The sequence below is a fragment of the Oncorhynchus nerka genome, unplaced genomic scaffold (genome assembly GCF_034236695.1).
Source record: "Oncorhynchus nerka isolate Pitt River unplaced genomic scaffold, Oner_Uvic_2.0 unplaced_scaffold_720, whole genome shotgun sequence".
Lineage (NCBI taxonomy): Eukaryota > Metazoa > Chordata > Actinopteri > Salmoniformes > Salmonidae > Oncorhynchus > Oncorhynchus nerka.
In genome coordinates, this window is record NW_027040464.1 from 336,903 (window position 1) to 360,036 (window position 23,134).

The following is a 23,134-nucleotide window of genomic DNA, read 5'->3' on the forward strand; positions in this document are numbered from 1 at the left end:
GAAATACACATCTGGTTTCAGCTACAGGGGTAAGGGCTGATGGCTTTCCCCTGTGGAAATACACATGTTGCTACAGGGCTAAAGGGCTGATGGCTTTCCCCTGTGGAAATACACATCTGGTTTCAGCTACAGGGGTAAGGGCTGATGGCTTTCCCCTGTGGAAATACACATCTGGTGTCAGCTACAGGGGTAGAGGGCTGATGGCTTTCCCCTGTGGAAATACACATCTGGTTTCAGCTACAGGGGTAAAGGGCTGATGGCTTTCCCCTGTGGAAATACACATCTGTTGCTACAGGGGTAGAGGGCTGATGGCTTTCCCCTGTGGAAATACACATCTGTTGCTACAGGGGTAGAGGGCTGATGGCTTTCCCCTGTAGAAATACACATCTGTTGCTACAGGGGTAGAGGGCTGATGGCTTTCCCCTGTGGAAATACACATCTGTTGCTACAGGGGTAAAGGGCTGATGGCTTTCCCCTGTGGAAATACACATCTGTTGCTACAGGGGTAAAGGGCTGATGGCTTTCCCCTGTGGAAATACACATCTGTTGCTACAGGGGTAAAGGGCTGATGGCTTTCCCCTGTGGAAATACACATCTGTTGCTACAGGGGTAAAGGGCTGATGGCTTTCCCCTGTGGAAATACACATCTGTTGCTACAGGGGTAGAGGGCTGATGGCTTTCCCCTGTGGAAATACACATCTGTTGCTACAGGGGTAAAGGGCTGATGGCTTTCCCCTGTGGAAATACACATCTGTTGCTACAGGGTAAAGGGCGATGGCTTTCCCTGTGGAAATACACATCTGTTGCTACAGGGGTAAAGGGCTGATGGCTTTCCCCTGTGGAAATACACATCTGTTGCTACAGGGGTAAAGGGCCGATGGCTTTCCCCTGTGGAAATACACATCTGTTGCTACAGGGCTAAAGGGCCGATGGCTTTCCCCTGTGGAAATACACATCTGTTGCTACAGGGCTAAAGGGCCGATGGCTTTCCCCTGTGGAAATACACATCTGTTGCTACAGGGCTAAAGGGCCGATGGCTTTCCCCTGTGGAAATACACATCTGTTGCTACAGGGCTAAAGGGCCGATGGCTTTCGCCTGTGGAAATACACATCTGTTGCTACAGGGGTAAAGGGCCGATGGCTTTCCCCTGTGGAAATACACATCTGTTGCTACAGGGGTAAAGGGCCGATGGCTTTCCCCTGTGGAAATACACATCTGTTGCTACAGGGGTAAAGGGCTGATGGCTTTCCCCTGTGGAAATACACATCTGTTGCTACAGGGGTAAAGGGCTGATGGCTTTCCCCTGTGGAAATACACATCTGTTGCTACAGGGGTAAAGGGCTGATGGCTTTCCCCTGTGGAAATACACATCTGTTGCTACAGGGGTAAAGGGCTGATGGCTTTCCCCTGTGGAAATACACATCTGTTGCTACAGGGGTAAAGGGCTGATGGCTTTCCCCTGTGGAAATACACATCTGTTGCTACAGGGGTAGAGGGCTGATGGCTTTCCCCTGTGGAAATACACATCTGTTGCTACAGGGGTAAAGGGCTGATGGCTTTCCCCTGTGGAAATACACATCCGTTGCTACAGGGGTAAAGGGCTGATGGCTTTCCCCTGTGGAAATACACATCCGTTGCTACAGGGGTAAAGGGCTGATGGCTTTCCCCTGTGGAAATACACATCTGTTGCTACAGGGGTAAAGGGCTGATGGCTTTCCCCTGTGGAAATACACATGTTGCTACAGGGCTAAAGGGCTGATGGCTTTCCCCTGTGGAAATACACATCTGGTTTCAGCTACAGGGGTAAAGGGCTGATGGCTTTCCCCTGTGGAAATACACATGTTGCTACAGGGCTAAAGGGCTGATGGCTTTCCCCTGTGGAAATACACATCTGGTTTCAGCTACAGTGCTAAAGGGCTGATGGCTTTCCCCTGTGGAAATACACATCTGGTTTCAGCTACAGGGCTAAAGGGCTGATGGCTTTCCCCTGTGGAAATATACATCTGGTTTCAGCTACAGGGGTAAGGGCTGATGGCTTTCCCCTGTGGAAATACACATCTGGTTTCAGCTACAGGGGTAAAGGGCTGATGGCTTTCCCCTGTGGAAATACACATCTGGTTTCAGCTACAGGGGTAAAGGGCTAATGGCTTTCCCCTGTGGAAATACACATCTGGTTTCAGCTACAGGGGTAGAGGGCTGATGGCTTTCCCCTGTGGAAATACACATCTGGTTTCAGCTACAGGGGTAAAGGGCTGATGGCTTTCCCCTGTGGAAATACACATCTGGTTTCAGCTACAGGGGTAGAGGGCTGATGGCTTTCTCCTGTGGAAATACACATCTGTTGCTACAGCTACAGGGGTAGAGGGCTGATGGCTTTCTCCTGTGGAAATACACATATGTTGCTACAGCTACAGGGGTAAAGGGCTGATGGCTTTCCCCTGTGGACATACACATCTGGTTTCAGCTACAGGGGTAGAGGGCTGATGGCTTTCTCCTGTGGAAATACACATCTGTTGCTACAGCTACAGGGGTAAAGGGCTGATGGCTTTCCCCTGTGGAAATACACATCTGGTTTCAGCTACAGGGGTAGAGGGCTGATGGCTTTCCCCTGTGGAAATACACATCTGGTTTCAGCTACAGTGCTAAAGGGCTGATGGCTTTCCCCTGTGGAAATACACATCTGGTTTCAGCTACAGGGGTAAAGGGCTGATGGCTTTCCCCTGTGGAAATACACATCTGGTTTCAGCTACAGGGGTAAAGGGCTGATGGCTTTCCCCTGTGGAAATACACATCTGGTTTCAGCTACAGGGGTAAAGGGCTGATGGCTTTCCCCTGTGGAAATACACATCTGGTTTCAGCTACAGGGGTAAAGGGCTGATGGCTTTCCCCTGTGGAAATACACATCTGGTTTCAGCTACAGGGGTAAAGGGCTGATGGCTTTCCCCTGTAGAAATACACATCTGGTTTCAGCTACAGGCAGGGCTAAAGGGCTGATGGCTTTCCCCTGTGGAAATACACATCTGTTGCTACAGGGCTAAAGGGCTGATGGCTTTCCCCTGTGGAAATACACATCTGGTTTCAGCTACAGGGGTAGAGGGCTGATGGCTTTCCCCTGTGGAAATACACATCTGGTTTCAGCTACAGGGGTAGAGGGCTGATGGCTTTCCCCTGTGGAAATACACATCTGGTTTCAGCTACAGGGGTAAAGGGCTGATGGCTTTCCCCTGTGGAAATACACATCTGGTTTCAGCTACAGGGGTAGAGGGCTGATGGCTTTCCCCTGTGGAAATACACATCTGTTGCTACAGGGCTAAAGGGCTGATGGCTTTCCCCTGTGGAAATACACATCTGGTTTCAGCTACAGGGGTAGAGGGCTGATGGCTTTCCCCTGTGGAAATACACATCTGTTGCTACAGGGGTAAAGGGCTGATGGCTTTCCCCTGTGGAAATACACATCTGGTTTCAGCTACAGGGCTAAAGGGCTGATGGCTTTCCCCTGTAGAAATACACATCTGGTTTCAGCTACTAATGCAGGCCAATCATCATCAAGATTGGTGTGGAAGAACTTGACTGGCCTGCACAGAGCCCTGACCTCAACTCTATCGAACCCTAACCCTAACCCGTAATGCAGGCCAATCATCATCAAGATTGGTGTGGAAGAACTTGACTGGCCTGCACAGAGCCCTGACCTCAACTCCATCGAACCCTAACCCGTAATGCAGGCCAATCATCGTCATGTTTGGTATTGTGTTTCAGTGAGTTGTAAAAATGTCTCCGAGAACTCGGCTGAATTCCCTGTATTGAAGGTCAGCTAAGTTAACCCAGACTACTTAACGTTACTATCTCGGTATTAGAAGTTGTTTTGTTATCATTAGCAGTCTATTATCAGGTAAAAACATATGCTTATTAGGATCTGCAGAGAAGAATTGGAGAAACTCCCCAAATAAAGGTGTGCCAAGCTTGTGGCGTCGTACCCAAGAAGACTCCAGGCTATAGGTCGCTGCCAAAGGTGCTTCAACAAAGTAATGCGTAAATAAGTTTAAATAGAAATTAACAACCATTTCTGAATACCACATAATGACAAAGCAAACACTGGTTGTGTGTGTAGATTGATGAGGGTGGGAAAAAAGTAATTTTAGAATAAGGCTGTAACATAAAAATGTGGAAAAGTCAAGGAGTCTGAATACCTTCCGAAGGCCCTGTATCTCTGACCAATAGACTGTATTCCCAGTCATGTAGTGTATCTGTGACCAACAGACTGTATTCCCAGTCATGTAGTGTATATCTGTGACCGACAGACTGTATTCCCAGTCATGTAGTGTATATCTGTGACCAACAGGCTGTATTCCCAGTCATGTAGTGTATATCTGTGACCAACAGACTGTATTCCCAGTCATGTAGTGTATATCTGTGACCAACAGACTGTATTCCCAGTCATGTAGTGTATCTGTGACCAACAGACTGTATTCCCAGTCATGTAGTGTATATCTGTGACCAACAGACTGTATTCCCAGTCATGTATCTGTGACCAACAGACTGTATTCCCAGTCATGTAGTGTATATCTGTGACCAACAGACTGTATTCCCAGTCATGTAGTGTATATCTGTGACCAACAGGCTGTATTCCCAGTCATGTAGTGTATATCTGTGACCAACAGACTGTATTCCCAGTCATGTAGTGTATATCTGTGACCAACAGGCTGTATTCCCAGTCATGTAGTGTATATCTGTGACCAACAGACTGTATTCCCAGTCATGTAGTGTATATCTGTGACCGACAGACTGTATTCCCAGTCATGTAGTGTATCTGTGACCAACAGACTGTATTCCCAGTCATGTAGTGTATCTGTGACCAACAGACTGTATTCCCAGTCATGTAGTGTATATCTGTGACCAACAGACTGTATTCCCAGTCATGTAGTGTATCTGTGACCAACAGACTGTATTCCCAGTCATGTAGTGTATATCTGTGACCAACAGACTGTATTCCCAGTCATGTAGTGTGTATCTGTGACCAACAGACTGTATTCCCAGTCATGTAGTGTATATCTGTGACCAACAGACTGTATTCCCAGTCATGTATCTGTGACCAACAGACTGTATTCCCAGTCATGTAGTGTGTATCTGTGACCAACAGACTGTATTCCCAGTCATGTAGTGTATCTGTGACCAACAGACTGTATTCCCAGTCATGTAGTGTATATCTGTGACCAACAGGCTGTATTCCCAGTCATGTAGTGTATATCTGTGACCAACAGACTGTATTCCCAGTCATGTAGTGTATATCTGTGACCAACAGGCTGTATTCCCAGTCATGTAGTGTATATCTGTGACCAACAGACTGTATTCCCTAGTGTATATTGTGACCCAGACTGTATTCCCAGTGTAGTGTATATCTGTGACCAACAGACTGTATTCCCAGTCATGTAGTGTATCTGTGACCAACAGACTGTATTCCCAGTCATGTAGTGTATATCTGTGACCAACAGACTGTATTCCCAGTCATGTAGTGTATCTGTGACCAACAGACTGTATTCCCAGTCATGTAGTGTATATCTGTGACCAACAGACTGTATTCCCAGTCATGTAGTGTGTATCTGTGACCAACAGACTGTATTCCCAGTCATGTAGTGTATATCTGTGACCAACAGACTGTATTCCCAGTCATGTATCTGTGACCAACAGACTGTATTCCCAGTCATGTAGTGTGTATCTGTGACCAACAGACTGTATTCCCAGTCATGTAGTGTATCTGTGACCAACAGACTGTATTCCCAGTCATGTAGTGTATATCTGTGACCAACAGGCTGTATTCCCAGTCATGTAGTGTATATCTGTGACCAACAGACTGTATTCCCAGTCATGTAGTGTATATCTGTGACCAACAGACTGTATTCCCAGTCATGTAGTGTATATCTGTGACCAACAGACTGTATTCCCAGTCATGTAGTGTATATCTGTGACCAACAGACTGTATTCCCAGTCATGTAGTGTATATCTGTGACCAACAGACTGTATTCCCAGTCATGTAGTGTATATTTGTGACCAACAGACTGTATTCCCAGTCATGTAGTGTGTATCTGTGACCAACAGACTGTATTCCCAGTCATGTGACACCCATAAATTAAGGCCTAATTTCTTTATTTCAATTGATTGATTTCCTTATATAAAAACTGTAACATTGAAATTGTTGCATTTTGCGATTAATATTTTTTGTTCAGTGGGTCAAATTGACCCCCCCCCCCCCCAACATTCCCAAAGATGTAAACCAATGTGATCACATAAACAGCGAGTTCATTGTATGTTACATGACTAAGTTCACATTCCTATTCCACGACGCCTCAAAAACAAATCAATCATGAACACACCTTATAACGACTAACCTATGGAAAGGACCCAGCCAACGCCACACAGCAGTCTGGAAAAACTGGTTTTACACATGCTTATAAAGGTTCACCGTGACTTGGGACACAAGATAATCCACTAAACCATAACGTGCTTAAATAACTGGAATAACCACTTAAAGAAGGCTGTACAACACACGCCCCAGTACATTTGAAAGTTATTTTTGTCATGGGTGAATTAAATCATGCGATTAGCCACATGATCAGGTTCATTTGATTAGGTGAAACCAGAGCGACGTCAGAATCAGTGCAGGAGCCTAGTTCTGCCCTCAAGACTTCAGACGTAGAACTTGAAACGCTAAAACGTGGATACAGGCAGACCGTAACTGCCAAGTTAACTTGTCTGCAGCGTAATATGGCTACTAGCCCTGTAGACCAGAACATGTCTAATGCATATGGCTACTAGCCCTGTAGACCAGAACATGTTGTCTAATGCATATGGCTACTAGCCCTGTAGACCAGAACATGTCTAATGCATATGGCTACTAGCCCTGTAGACCAGAACATGTTGTCTAATGCATATGGCTACTAGCCCTGTAGACCAGAACATGTCTAATGCATATGGCTACTAGCCCTGTAGACCAGAACATGTTGTCTAATGCATATGGCTACTAGCCCTGTAGACCAGAACATGTTGTCTAATGCATATGGCTACTAGCCCTGTAGACCAGAACATGTCTAATGCATATGGCTACTAGCCCTGTAGACCAGAACATGTTGTCTAATGCATATGGCTACTAGCGCTGTAGACCAGAACATGTTGTCTAATGCATATGGCTACTAGCCCTGTAGACTAAAACATGTTGTCTAATGCATATGGCTACTAGCCCTGTAGACCAGAACATGTTGTCTAATGCATATGGCTACTAGCCCTGTAGACCAGAACATGTTGTCTAATGCATATGGCTACTAGCCCTGTAGACCAGAACATGTTGTCTAATGCATATGGCTACTAGCCCTGTAGACTAGAACATGTTGTCTAATGCATATGGCTACTAGCCCTGTAGACTAGAACATGTTGTCTAATGCATATGGCTACTAGCCCTGTAGACCAGAACATGTTGTCTAATGCATATGGCTACTAGCCCTGTAGACCAGAACATGTTGTCTAATGCATATGGCTACTAGCCCTGTAGACCAGAACATGTCTAATGCATATGGCTACTAGCCCTGTAGACCAGAACATGTTGTCTAATGCATATGGCTACTAGCCCTGTAGACCAGAACATGTTGTCTAATGCATATGGCTACTAGCCCTGTAGACCAGAACATGTTGTCTAATGCATATGGCTACTAGCCCTGTAGACTAGAACATGTTGTCTAATACATATGGCTACTAGCCCTGTAGACCAGAACAGGTTGTCTAATGCATATGGCTACTAGCCCTGTAGACTAGAACATGTTGTCTAATAGATATGGCTACTAGCCCTGTAGACCAGAACAGGTTGTCTAATGCATATGGCTACTAGCCCTGTAGACCAGAACATGTTGTCTAATGCATATGGCTACTAGCCCTGTAGACCAGAACATGTTGTCTAATGCATATGGCTACTAGCCCTGTAGACCAGAACATGTGTTGTCTAATGCATATGGCTACTAGCCCTGTAGACCAGAACATGTCTAATGCATATGGCTACTAGCCCTGTAGACTAGAACATGTTGTCTAATGCATATGGCTACTAGCCCTGTAGACTAGAACATGTGTTATCTAATGCATATGGCTACTAGCCCTGTAGACTAGAACATGTTGTCTAATGCATATGGCTACTAGCCCTGTAGACTAGAACATGTTGTCTAATGCATATGGCTACTAGCCCTGTAGACTAGAACATGTTGTCTAATGCATATGGCTACTAGCTAGCCCTGTAGACCAGAACATGTTGTCTAATGCATATGGCTACTAGCCCTGTAGACCAGAACATGTTGTCTAATGCATATGGCTACTAGCCCTGTAGACCAGAACATGTTGTCTAATGCATATGGCTACTAGCCCTGTAGACCAGAACATGTTGTCTAATGCATATGGCTACTAGCCCTGTAGACCAGAACATGTTGTCTAATGCATATGGCTACTAGCCCTGTAGACCAGAACATGTGTTGTCTAATGCATATGGCTACTAGCTAGCCCTGTAGACCAGAACATGTGCTGTCTAATGCATATGGCTACTAGCCCTGTAGACCAGAACATGTTGTCTAATGCATATGGCTACTAGCCCTGTAGACCAGAACATGTTGTCTAATGCATATGGCTACTAGCCCTGTAGACCAGAACATGTTGTCTAATGCATATGGCTACTAGCCCTGTAGACCAGAACATGTTGTCTAATGCATATGGCTACTAGCCCTGTAGACCAGAACATGTGTTGTCTAATGCATATGGCTACTAGCCCTGTAGACCAGAACATGTTGTCTAATGCATATGGCTACTAGCCCTGTAGACCAGAACATGTCTAATGCATATGGCTACTAGCCCTGTAGACCAGAACATGTTGTCTAATACATATGGCTACTAGCCCTGTAGACCAGAACATGTTGTCTAATGCATATGGCTACTAGCCCTGTAGACCAGAACATGTTGTCTAATGCATATGGCTACTAGCCCTGTAGACCAGAACATGTGTTATCTAATGCATATGGCTACTAGCCCTGTAGACCAGAACATGTCTAATGCATATGGCTACTAGCCCTGTAGACCAGAACATGTTGTCTAATGCATATGGCTACTAGCCCTGTAGACTAGAACATGTTGTCTAATGCATATGGCTACTAGCCCTGTAGACTAGAACATGTGTTATCTAATGCATATGGCTACTAGCCCTGTAGACTAGAACATGTTGTCTAATGCATATGGCTACTAGCCCTGTAGACCAGAACATGTTGTCTAATGCATATGGCTACTAGCCCTGTAGACTAGAACATGTTGTCTAATGCATATGGCTACTAGCCCTGTAGACCAGAACATGTTGTCTAATGCATATGGCTACTAGCCCTGTAGACCAGAACATGTTGTCTAATGCATATGGCTACTAGCCCTGTAGACCAGAACATGTTGTCTAATGCATATGGCTACTAGCCCTGTAGACCAGAACATGTTGTCTAATGCATATGGCTACTAGCCCTGTAGACTAGAACATGTTGTCTAATGCATATGGCTACTAGCTAGCCCTGTAGACCAGAACATGTGTTGTCTAATGCATATGGCTACTAGCTAGCCCTGTAGACCAGAACATGTGCTATCTAATGCATTTGGCTACTAGCCCTGTAGACCAGAACATGTTGTCTAATGCATATGGCTACTAGCTAGCCCTGTAGACCAGAACATGTGTTATCTAATGCATTTGGCTACTAGCCCTGTAGACCAGAACATGTTGTCTAATGCATATGGCTACTAGCCCTGTAGACCAGAACATGTTGTCTAATGCATATGGCTACTAGCCCTGTAGACTAGAACATGTTGTCTAATGCATATGGCTACTAGCCCTGTAGACCAGAACATGTTGTCTAATGCATATGGCTACTAGCCCTGTAGACCAGAACATGTTGTCTAATGCATATGGCTACTAGCTAGCCCTGTAGACTAGAACATGTTGTCTAATGCATATGGCTACTAGCTAGCCCTGTAGACCAGAACATGTTGTCTAATGCATATGGCTACTAGCCCTGTAGACCAGAACATGTTGTCTAATGCATATGGCTACTAGCTAGCCCTGTAGACCAGAACATGTTGTCTAATGCATATGGCTACTAGCCCTGTAGACTAGAACATGTTGTCTAATGCATATGGCTACTAGCCCTGTAGACCAGAACATGTGCTGTCTAATGCATATGGCTACTAGCCCTGTAGACTAGAACATGTTGTCTAATGCATATGGCTACTAGCCCTGTAGACCAGAACAGGTTGTCTAATGCATATGGCTACTAGCCCTGTAGACTAGAACATGTTGTCTAATGCATATGGCTACTAGCTAGCCCTGTAGACCAGAACATGTTGTCTAATGCATATGGCTACTAGCCCTGTAGACCAGAACATGTTGTCTAATGCATATGGCTACTAGCCCTGTAGACCAGAACATGTTGTCTAATGCATATGGCTACTAGCCCTGTAGACCAGAACATGTTGTCTAATGCATATGGCTACTAGCCCTGTAGACCAGAACATGTTGTCTAATGCATATGGCTACTAGCCCTGTAGACCAGAACATGTGTTGTCTAATGCATATGGCTACTAGCTAGCCCTGTAGACCAGAACATGTGCTGTCTAATGCATATGGCTACTAGCCCTGTAGACCAGAACATGTTGTCTAATGCATATGGCTACTAGCCCTGTAGACCAGAACATGTTGTCTAATGCATATGGCTACTAGCCCTGTAGACCAGAACATGTGTTGTCTAATGCATATGGCTACTAGCCCTGTAGACCAGAACATGTTGTCTAATGCATATGGCTACTAGCCCTGTAGACCAGAACATGTCTAATGCATATGGCTACTAGCCCTGTAGACCAGAACATGTTGTCTAATACATATGGCTACTAGCCCTGTAGACCAGAACATGTTGTCTAATGCATATGGCTACTAGCCCTGTAGACCAGAACATGTTGTCTAATGCATATGGCTACTAGCTAGCCCTGTAGACTAGAACATGTTGTCTAATGCATATGGCTACTAGCTAGCCCTGTAGACCAGAACATGTTGTCTAATGCATATGGCTACTAGCCCTGTAGACCAGAACATGTTGTCTAATGCATATGGCTACTAGCTAGCCCTGTAGACCAGAACATGTTGTCTAATGCATATGGCTACTAGCCCTGTAGACCAGAACATGTTGTCTAATGCATATGGCTACTAGCTAGCCCTGTAGACCAGAACATGTTGTCTAATGCATATGGCTACTAGCCCTGTAGACTAGAACATGTTGTCTAATGCATATGGCTACTAGCCCTGTAGACCAGAACATGTGCTGTCTAATGCATATGGCTACTAGCCCTGTAGACTAGAACATGTTGTCTAATGCATATGGCTACTAGCCCTGTAGACCAGAACAGGTTGTCTAATGCATATGGCTACTAGCCCTGTAGACTAGAACATGTTGTCTAATGCATATGGCTACTAGCTAGCCCTGTAGACCAGAACATGTTGTCTAATGCATATGGCTACTAGCCCTGTAGACCAGAACATGTTGTCTAATGCATATGGCTACTAGCCCTGTAGACCAGAACATGTTGTCTAATGCATATGGCTACTAGCCCTGTAGACCAGAACATGTTGTCTAATGCATATGGCTACTAGCCCTGTAGACCAGAACATGTTGTCTAATGCATATGGCTACTAGCCCTGTAGACCAGAACATGTGTTGTCTAATGCATATGGCTACTAGCTAGCCCTGTAGACCAGAACATGTGCTGTCTAATGCATATGGCTACTAGCCCTGTAGACCAGAACATGTTGTCTAATGCATATGGCTACTAGCCCTGTAGACCAGAACATGTTGTCTAATGCATATGGCTACTAGCCCTGTAGACCAGAACATGTTGTCTAATGCATATGGCTACTAGCCCTGTAGACCAAAACATGTTGTCTAATGCATATGGCTACTAGCCCTGTAGACCAAAACATGTTGTCTAATGCATATGGCTACTAGCCCTGTAGACCAGAACATGTTGTCTAATGCATATGGCTACTAGCCCTGTAGACCAGAACATGTCTAATGCATATGGCTACTAGCCCTGTAGACCAGAACATGTTGTCTAATACATATGGCTACTAGCCCTGTAGACCAGAACATGTTGTCTAATGCATATGGCTACTAGCCCTGTAGACCAGAACATGTTGTCTAATGCATATGGCTACTAGCCCTGTAGACTAGAACATGTTGTCTAATGCATATGGCTACTAGCCCTGTAGACTAGAACATGTGTTATCTAATGCATATGGCTACTAGCCCTGTAGACTAGAACATGTTGTCTAATGCATATGGCTACTAGCCCTGTAGACTAGAACATGTTGTCTAATGCATATGGCTACTAGCCCTGTAGACCAGAACATGTGTTGTCTAATGCATATGGCTACTAGCCCTGTAGACCAGAACATGTGTTGTCTAATGCATATGGCTACTAGCCCTGTAGACTAGAATATGTTGTCTAATGCATATGGCTACTAGCCCTGTAGACCAGAACATGTTATCTAATGCATATGGCTACTAGCCCTGTAGACTAGAACATGTTGTCTAATGCATATGGCTACTAGCCCTGTAGACCAGAAGATGTTGTCTAATGCATATGGCTACTAGCCCTGTAGACTAGAACATGTTGTCTAATGCATATGGCTACTAGCCCTGTAGACCAGAACATGTTGTCTAATGCATATGGCTACTAGCCCTGTAGACTAGAACATGTTGTCTAATGCATATGGCTACTAGCCCTGTAGACCAGAACATGTTGTCTAATGCATATGGCTACTAGCCCTGTAGACCAGAACATGTTGTCTAATGCATATGGCTACTAGCCCTGTAGACCAGAACATGTTGTCTAATGCATATGGCTACTAGCCCTGTAGACCAGAACATGTTGTCTAATGCATATGGCTACTAGCCCTGTAGACCAGAACATGTCTAATGCATATGGCTACTAGCCCTGTAGACCAGAACATGTTGTCTAATACATATGGCTACTAGCCCTGTAGACCAGAACATGTTGTCTAATGCATATGGCTACTAGCCCTGTAGACCAGAACATGTTGTCTAATGCATATGGCTACTAGCCCTGTAGACCAGAACATGTGTTATCTAATGCATATGGCTACTAGCCCTGTAGACCAGAACATGTCTAATGCATATGGCTACTAGCCCTGTAGACCAGAACATGTTGTCTAATGCATATGGCTACTAGCCCTGTAGACTAGAACATGTTGTCTAATGCATATGGCTACTAGCCCTGTAGACTAGAACATGTGTTATCTAATGCATATGGCTACTAGCCCTGTAGACTAGAACATGTTGTCTAATGCATATGGCTACTAGCCCTGTAGACCAGAACATGTTGTCTAATGCATATGGCTACTAGCCCTGTAGACTAGAACATGTTGTCTAATGCATATGGCTACTAGCCCTGTAGACCAGAACATGTTGTCTAATGCATATGGCTACTAGCCCTGTAGACCAGAACATGTTGTCTAATGCATATGGCTACTAGCCCTGTAGACCAGAACATGTTGTCTAATGCATATGGCTACTAGCCCTGTAGACCAGAACATGTTGTCTAATGCATATGGCTACTAGCCCTGTAGACTAGAACATGTTGTCTAATGCATATGGCTACTAGCTAGCCCTGTAGACCAGAACATGTGTTGTCTAATGCATATGGCTACTAGCTAGCCCTGTAGACCAGAACATGTGCTATCTAATGCATTTGGCTACTAGCCCTGTAGACCAGAACATGTTGTCTAATGCATATGGCTACTAGCTAGCCCTGTAGACCAGAACATGTGTTATCTAATGCATTTGGCTACTAGCCCTGTAGACCAGAACATGTTGTCTAATGCATATGGCTACTAGCCCTGTAGACCAGAACATGTTGTCTAATGCATATGGCTACTAGCCCTGTAGACTAGAACATGTTGTCTAATGCATATGGCTACTAGCCCTGTAGACCAGAACATGTTGTCTAATGCATATGGCTACTAGCCCTGTAGACCAGAACATGTTGTCTAATGCATATGGCTACTAGCTAGCCCTGTAGACTAGAACATGTTGTCTAATGCATATGGCTACTAGCTAGCCCTGTAGACCAGAACATGTTGTCTAATGCATATGGCTACTAGCCCTGTAGACCAGAACATGTTGTCTAATGCATATGGCTACTAGCTAGCCCTGTAGACCAGAACATGTTGTCTAATGCATATGGCTACTAGCCCTGTAGACTAGAACATGTTGTCTAATGCATATGGCTACTAGCCCTGTAGACCAGAACATGTGCTGTCTAATGCATATGGCTACTAGCCCTGTAGACTAGAACATGTTGTCTAATGCATATGGCTACTAGCCCTGTAGACCAGAACAGGTTGTCTAATGCATATGGCTACTAGCCCTGTAGACTAGAACATGTTGTCTAATGCATATGGCTACTAGCTAGCCCTGTAGACCAGAACATGTTGTCTAATGCATATGGCTACTAGCCCTGTAGACCAGAACATGTTGTCTAATGCATATGGCTACTAGCCCTGTAGACCAGAACATGTTGTCTAATGCATATGGCTACTAGCCCTGTAGACCAGAACATGTTGTCTAATGCATATGGCTACTAGCCCTGTAGACCAGAACATGTTGTCTAATGCATATGGCTACTAGCCCTGTAGACCAGAACATGTGTTGTCTAATGCATATGGCTACTAGCTAGCCCTGTAGACCAGAACATGTGCTGTCTAATGCATATGGCTACTAGCCCTGTAGACCAGAACATGTTGTCTAATGCATATGGCTACTAGCCCTGTAGACCAGAACATGTTGTCTAATGCATATGGCTACTAGCCCTGTAGACCAGAACATGTGTTGTCTAATGCATATGGCTACTAGCCCTGTAGACCAGAACATGTTGTCTAATGCATATGGCTACTAGCCCTGTAGACCAGAACATGTCTAATGCATATGGCTACTAGCCCTGTAGACCAGAACATGTTGTCTAATACATATGGCTACTAGCCCTGTAGACCAGAACATGTTGTCTAATGCATATGGCTACTAGCCCTGTAGACCAGAACATGTTGTCTAATGCATATGGCTACTAGCTAGCCCTGTAGACTAGAACATGTTGTCTAATGTCTAATGCATATGGCTACTAGCTAGCCCTGTAGACCAGAACATGTTGTCTAATGCATATGGCTACTAGCCCTGTAGACCAGAACATGTTGTCTAATGCATATGGCTACTAGCTAGCCCTGTAGACCAGAACATGTTGTCTAATGCATATGGCTACTAGCCCTGTAGACCAGAACATGTTGTCTAATGCATATGGCTACTAGCTAGCCCTGTAGACCAGAACATGTTGTCTAATGCATATGGCTACTAGCCCTGTAGACTAGAACATGTTGTCTAATGCATATGGCTACTAGCCCTGTAGACCAGAACATGTGCTGTCTAATGCATATGGCTACTAGCCCTGTAGACTAGAACATGTTGTCTAATGCATATGGCTACTAGCCCTGTAGACCAGAACAGGTTGTCTAATGCATATGGCTACTAGCCCTGTAGACTAGAACATGTTGTCTAATGCATATGGCTACTAGCTAGCCCTGTAGACCAGAACATGTTGTCTAATGCATATGGCTACTAGCCCTGTAGACCAGAACATGTTGTCTAATGCATATGGCTACTAGCCCTGTAGACCAGAACATGTTGTCTAATGCATATGGCTACTAGCCCTGTAGACCAGAACATGTTGTCTAATGCATATGGCTACTAGCCCTGTAGACCAGAACATGTTGTCTAATGCATATGGCTACTAGCCCTGTAGACCAGAACATGTGTTGTCTAATGCATATGGCTACTAGCTAGCCCTGTAGACCAGAACATGTGCTGTCTAATGCATATGGCTACTAGCCCTGTAGACCAGAACATGTTGTCTAATGCATATGGCTACTAGCCCTGTAGACCAGAACATGTTGTCTAATGCATATGGCTACTAGCCCTGTAGACCAGAACATGTTGTCTAATGCATATGGCTACTAGCCCTGTAGACCAAAACATGTGTTGTCTAATGCATATGGCTACTAGCCCTGTAGACCAGAACATGTTGTCTAATGCATATGGCTACTAGCCCTGTAGACCAGAACATGTCTAATGCATATGGCTACTAGCCCTGTAGACCAGAACATGTTGTCTAATACATATGGCTACTAGCCCTGTAGACCAGAACATGTTGTCTAATGCATATGGCTACTAGCCCTGTAGACCAGAACATGTTGTCTAATGCATATGGCTACTAGCCCTGTAGACTAGAACATGTTGTCTAATGCATATGGCTACTAGCCCTGTAGACTAGAACATGTGTTATCTAATGCATATGGCTACTAGCCCTGTAGACTAGAACATGTTGTCTAATGCATATGGCTACTAGCCCTGTAGACTAGAACATGTTGTCTAATGCATATGGCTACTAGCCCTGTAGACCAGAACATGTGTTGTCTAATGTATATGGCTACTAGCCCTGTAGACCAGAACATGTGTTGTCTAATGCATATGGCTACTAGCCCTGTAGACTAGAATATGTTGTCTAATGCATATGGCTACTAGCCCTGTAGACCAGAACATGTTATCTAATGCATATGGCTACTAGCCCTGTAGACTAGAACATGTTGTCTAATGCATATGGCTACTAGCCCTGTAGACCAGAAGATGTTGTCTAATGCATATGGCTACTAGCCCTGTAGACTAGAACATGTTGTCTAATGCATATGGCTACTAGCCCTGTAGACCAGAACATGTTGTCTAATGCATATGGCTACTAGCCCTGTAGACTAGAACATGTTGTCTAATGCATATGGCTACTAGCCCTGTAGACCAGAACATGTTGTCTAATGCATATGGCTACTAGCCCTGTAGACCAGAACATGTTGTCTAATGCATATGGCTACTAGCCCTGTAGACCAGAACATGTTGTCTAATGCATATGGCTACTAGCCCTGTAGACCAGAACATGTTGTCTAATGCATATGGCTACTAGCCCTGTAGACTAGAACATGTTGTCTAATGCATATGGCTACTAGCTAGCCCTGTAGACCAGAACATGTGTTGTCTAATGCATATGGCTACTAGCTAGCCCTGTAGACCAGAACATGTGCTATCTAATGCATTTGGCTACTAGCCCTGTAGACCAGAACATGTTGTCTAATGCATATGGCTACTAGCTAGCCCTGTAAACCAGAACATGTGTTATCTAATGCATTTGGCTACTAGCCCTGTAGACCAGAACATGTTGTCTAATGCATATGGCTACTAGCCCTGTAGACCAGAACATGTTGTCTAATGCATATGGCTACTAGCCCTGTAGACTAGAACATGTTGTCTAATGCATATGGCTACTAGCCCTGTAGACCAGAACATGTTGTCTAATGCATATGGCTACTAGCCCTGTAGACCAGAACATGTTGTCTAATGCATATGGCTACTAGCTAGCCCTGTAGACTAGAACATGTTGTCTAATGCATATGGCTACTAGCTAGCCCTGTAGACTAGAACATGTTGTCTAATGCATATGGCTACTAGCTAGCCCTGTAGACCAGAACATGTTGTCTAATGCATATGGCTACTAGCCCTGTAGACCAGAACATGTTGTCTAATGCATATGGCTACTAGCTAGCCCTGTAGACCAGAACATGTTGTCTAATGCATATGGCTACTAGCCCTGTAGACTAGAACATGTTGTCTAATGCATATGGCTACTAGCCCTGTAGACCAGAACATGTGCTGTCTAATGCATATGGCTACTAGCCCTGTAGACTAGAACATGTTGTCTAATGCATATGGCTACTAGCCCTGTAGACTAGAACATGTTGTCTAATGCATATGGCTACTAGCCCTGTAGACCAGAACATGTTGTCTAATGCATATGGCTACTAGCCCTGTAGACTAGAACATGTTGTCTAATGCATATGGCTACTAGCCCTGTAGACCAGAACATGTTGTCTAATGCATATGGCTACTAGCCCTGTAGACCAGAACATGTTGTCTAATGCATATGGCTACTAGCCCTGTAGACCAGAACATGTTGTCTAATGCATATGGCTACTAGCCCTGTAGACCAGAACATGTTGTCTAATGCATATGGCTACTAGCCCTGTAGACTAGAACATGTTGTCTAATGCATATGGCTACTAGCTAGCCCTGTAGACCAGAACATGTGTTGTCTAATGCATATGGCTACTAGCTAGCCCTGTAGACCAGAACATGTGCTATCTAATGCATTTGGCTACTAGCCCTGTAGACCAGAACATGTTGTCTAATGCATATGGCTACTAGCTAGCCCTGTAAACCAGAACATGTGTTATCTAATGCATTTGGCTACTAGCCCTGTAGACCAGAACATGTTGTCTAATGCATATGGCTACTAGCCCTGTAGACCAGAACATGTTGTCTAATGCATATGGCTACTAGCCCTGTAGACTAGAACATGTTGTCTAATGCATATGGCTACTAGCCCTGTAGACCAGAACATGTGCTGTCTAATGCATATGGCTACTAGCCCTGTAGACTAGAACATGTTGTCTAATGCATATGGCTACTAGCCCTGTAGACCAGAACATGTTGTCTAATGCATATGGCTACTAGCCCTGTAGACTAGAACATGTTGTCTAATGCATATGGCTACTAGCCCTGTAGACTAGAACATGTTGTCTAATGCATATGGCTACTAGCCCTGTAGACCAGAACATGTTGTCTAATGCATATGGCTACTAGCCCTGTAGACCAGAACATGTTGTCTAATGCTTTCACTTATACATTCATTTTAAATGAATTGTCTGATTGTTTTGAAGCATTGACAGGATGCCTTTCCCAGTGACTCATGCCCAGTCTAGGCTACAGTGGAAGAACAGGACACAGAGTAGACTGTAAATACTGTGCTGTCTATTCTCCCAATCACACCTGAAGCAGTCTCCCCCTTCCATGTACTGTAGCCTACAGTACAGTTATGAAATTGTACTGGGCCATGAGTTGTGAGGGGAGATCAGAGTAAAAACTGGGCGTTTTCTTTCTCTAAAATGTACAAACTCATCCATCATCTGATCTCACATACTTGTGTGGTCAGCAAGCTAACTAGTAGTCATGGGACACAACATTGGAAGTCTGTATTAGTTGGGCTACTTGAGGTGTGCATTATTCTGGAGGACGGCGACGGAAAATAACCCTACCACGATAAAGCCGGCTTTACCAAAATGCAAAGGCAAATGAATTCTCTCGATTAACTCTACTTGATGTAAAGTGAAATGTGTCCTTCGCTATCAAATAAACATCTGAAACCAACTTTAGTCCGAAACGCACCACATTCCGTGTTTCCATTCAACCACAAACTTCAGGCCTAAACAGCCCACTGAATCTACCACAGTCCACACAGATGGGGAGTATTTCGGTTCCAAAGCTAACTAACTAGCTAACTAACTAACTAACTAACTAACTAGCTAACTAACTAACTAACTAACTAGCTAACTAACTCATTTAACCAACTAACTTGTTTCCAGAGAGCATAACTCACTGAGCTGCCTCTAGCTAAACATCCTTAGTTACTAAGTTCCAGGGACAAAAACGTAAACAACAAGCTAACGTTAGCTAGCAAGGTAACTATTAGGTAATACTTCCCAATGTTGACAATATGAGGTTGTTGTTGTTTTTTGAAGTTTTTACAGAACTACAAATATAACTTCGAAATTAATACCATTACAATAAGCGAAATTGCTTTGCTTAATTAAAAAAGTTAGTTGAAGTGCCGTGCTAAAATTAGCGTTAGCTAGCTACTTGGTTAGCTCTCCAGCTAGCTACAGAAAACAGCTTTAAAACAACTCGTCTGATAATGATCATTTCAGCAAAATACAATATACAATTCTCGTCTTTAACTTACACAACGCTTCTGGAGATCATCCACGACACCATCTTTCCCAGATCGAGGTTAGCTGAGAGGCAGAAGAGAGAGACAGGGCCCAGGGACTGGAGGGGTAAACGGGTACACCGGGTGGTGATGGTAGACACCGTAAACACCGGTAACAAGTTAATAACTACGAGCGATCTTCTCAAACATGTCCGTGAACTTTGGGAGAAAAAAAAAACGAACGTGTTGTTTCACAAATCTAAGTTAAAAGCGAGAGGTTACGATTTAGCCAGCTATGTTTAAATTATGTTTTATTAAAGCTTGTCCAACTCCTCTTTGGGTTCAACTCTTCTTTGGGTTCAACTCTTCTTTGGGTCCAACTCTCCTTTGGGTCCAACTCTCCTTTGGGTTCAACTCTTCTTTGGGTCCAACTCTCCTTTGGGTCCAACTCTCCTTTGGGTCCAACTCTTCTTTGGGTCCAACTCTCCTTTGGGTCAAACTCTCCTTTGGGTCAAACTCTCCTTCGGGTCCAACTCCTTCACCTCTCTTCTGTCTGTACTCCGCAGGCAGGAAGGAGATCCACACCAGGCGACCTGAGATCAGATAGACCTTCCTCCTGCTTTATCTCATTGGACAGAAGTGCCTGTTTACACCAATGCCGCATAACTATTGGCTAGTGAAGATGGTCCATGTGAAATACCGATGAAATATCATACTCAACTCTGATTGGTGTAGATTCGATGCGTGGCGAGTATGAACCAATCACGGTAAAAAGCGTTGAGAATAGTATTGTTGCTTTACAAATACGCTGTTGTTGCAAGGAAGTACTGTCAAATAATAACCTCAACGGTTGGCAGTGATTTATTTAAAAATAGACAACACCTTTATTTAACCAGGTAAGCTAGTTGAGAACAAGTTCTCATTTGCAACTGCGACCTGGCCAAGATAAAGCATAGCAGTGCGACACATAGAACAACACAGAGTTACACATGGAATAAACAAAACATACAGTCAATAATACAGTAGAAAAAAATAGAAAAAATAAAACAAAAAGTTTATATACAGTGAGTGCAAATGAGGTAAGATAAGGGAGTTAAGGCAATAAATAGGCCATGGTGATGAAGTAATTACAATATAGCAATTAAACACTTGAATGGTAGATGTGCAGAAGATGAATGTGAGATAATGGGGTGCAAAAGAGCAAGATAAATAAATAAATACAGTATGGGGATGAGGTAGGTAGATGGGCTGTTTACAGATGGGCTATGCACAGGTGCAGTGATCTGTGAGCTGCTCTGACAGCTGATGCTTAAAGCTAGTGAGGAAGATGTGAGTCTCCAGCTTCAGTGATTTTTGCAGTTCGTTCCAGTCATTGGCAGCAGAGAACTGTGCAAACTGGAAGGAAAGGCGACCAAAGGAGGAATTGGCTTTGGGGGTGACCAGTGAGATATACCTGCTGGAGCGCGTGCTATGAGTGGGTGCTGCTATGGTGACCAGTGAGCTGAGATAAGGCGGGGCTTTACCTAGCTAGACTTGTAGATGACCTGTAGCCAGTGGGTTTGGCGACAAGTATGAAGCGAGGAACAGCCAATGAGAGCATACAGGTCGCAGTGGTGGTAGTGTATGGGGCTTTGGTGACAAAACGGATGGCACTGTGATAGACTGCATCCAATTTGTTGAGTAGAGTATTGGAGGCTATTTTATAGATGACATCGCCGAAGTCGAGGATCGGTAGGATGGTCAGTTTTACGAGGGTATGTTTGGCAGCATGAGTGAAGGATGCTTTGTTGCGATATAGGAAGCCGATTCTAGATTTAATTTTGGATTGGAGATGCTTAATGTGAGTCTGGAAGGAGAGTTTACAGTCTAACCAGACACCTAGGTATTTGTAGTTGTCCACATATTCTAAGTCAGAACCGTCCAGTAGTGATGTTGGACAGGCGGGCAGGTGCTGGCAGCGATCGGTTGAAGAGCATGCATTTAGTTTTACTTGCATTTAAGAGCAGTTGGAGGCCACGGAAGGAGAGTTGTATGGCATTGAAGCTCGTCTGGAGGTTAGTTAACACAGTGTCCAAAGAGGGGCCAGAAGTATACAGAATGGTGTCGTCTGCGTAGAGGTGGATCAGAGAATCACCAGCAGCAAGAGCGACATCATTGATGTATACAGAGAAGAGAGTCAGCCCGAGAATAGAATCCTGTGTCACCCCCATAGAGACTGGCAGAGGTCCGGACAACAGGTCCTCCGATTTGACACACTGAACTCTATCAGAGAAGTAGTTGGTAAACCAGGAGAGGCAATCATTTGAGAAACCAAGGCTGTCGAGTCTGCCAAAAATAATGTGGTTTGATTGACAGAGTCGAAACCCTTGGCCAGATCAATGAATACGGCTGCACAGTAATGTGTCTTATCGATGGCGGTTATGATGTCGTTTAGGACCTTGAGCGTGGCTGAGGTGCACCCATGACCAGCTCTGAAACCAGATTGCATAGCGGAGAAGGTACGGTGGGATTCGAAATGGTCGGTAATCTGATTAATTACTCTGGAGCACATCACATAGTTTTCATTTTCAGAGAGTGTTAGGGTTTGGCCGGGGTAGGCTGTCAATGTAAATAAGAATTTGTTCTTAACTGACTTGCCTAGTTATATATATATATTGATTCATTTCATGCCCTGTGCTATAAAGTATTATCTCTTATACAACACCGTACAAAGTCCAACAACAAAACCATTTGAGATATTGATCCGTATCATAGGGTTTAAATTATATTATGATATACGCAGTAGAGTAGATCGTTAACATGGTGATTACTACAATCACAAAAACAAAGTGTTTCTGATGAACTGTACTATTGTGTTCTGGTCTACAGATGGGAGATCAGAGAAAAAGCAGACCACTGGGAGCCTCCCGTCCCATGCAGTGCATTTAGTCTGTGAACAGGGGAAAGCCCCACAGTGTATTTCACCTATTTTATTAAAGAGAGAAAACATATAAATGTCCACTCCACTCTACAGTGAAGTAAACCCCAGCATACCATCCCGTTGCACATGATCTAATCCAATCAACCCCAGCTACAGGAGACGTTCTCCAAATGCACTGCAGAGGACTAATGTAATAAGAGACCATTGTATTAACCCAAATGGGCTTTCTTCCAAGGTCT

At 44.3% G+C, this 23,134-nt stretch overlaps 1 protein-coding gene across 1 annotated transcript in view; it reads right to left on the minus strand.

The window, feature by feature from the left end:
• Positions 1-20,566, minus strand: part of LOC135571161 (receptor expression-enhancing protein 3) — a 44,679-nt gene extending 24,113 nt beyond the window's left edge. Inside the window, exon 1 of the mRNA XM_065016951.1 lies at positions 20,009-20,566. Coding sequence (XP_064873023.1) covers positions 20,009-20,040 — 32 coding nt within the window. The 5' untranslated portion in view covers positions 20,041-20,566. The remainder of the gene's footprint in view (positions 1-20,008) is intronic.
• Positions 20,567-23,134: the final 2,568 nt, after the last annotated feature.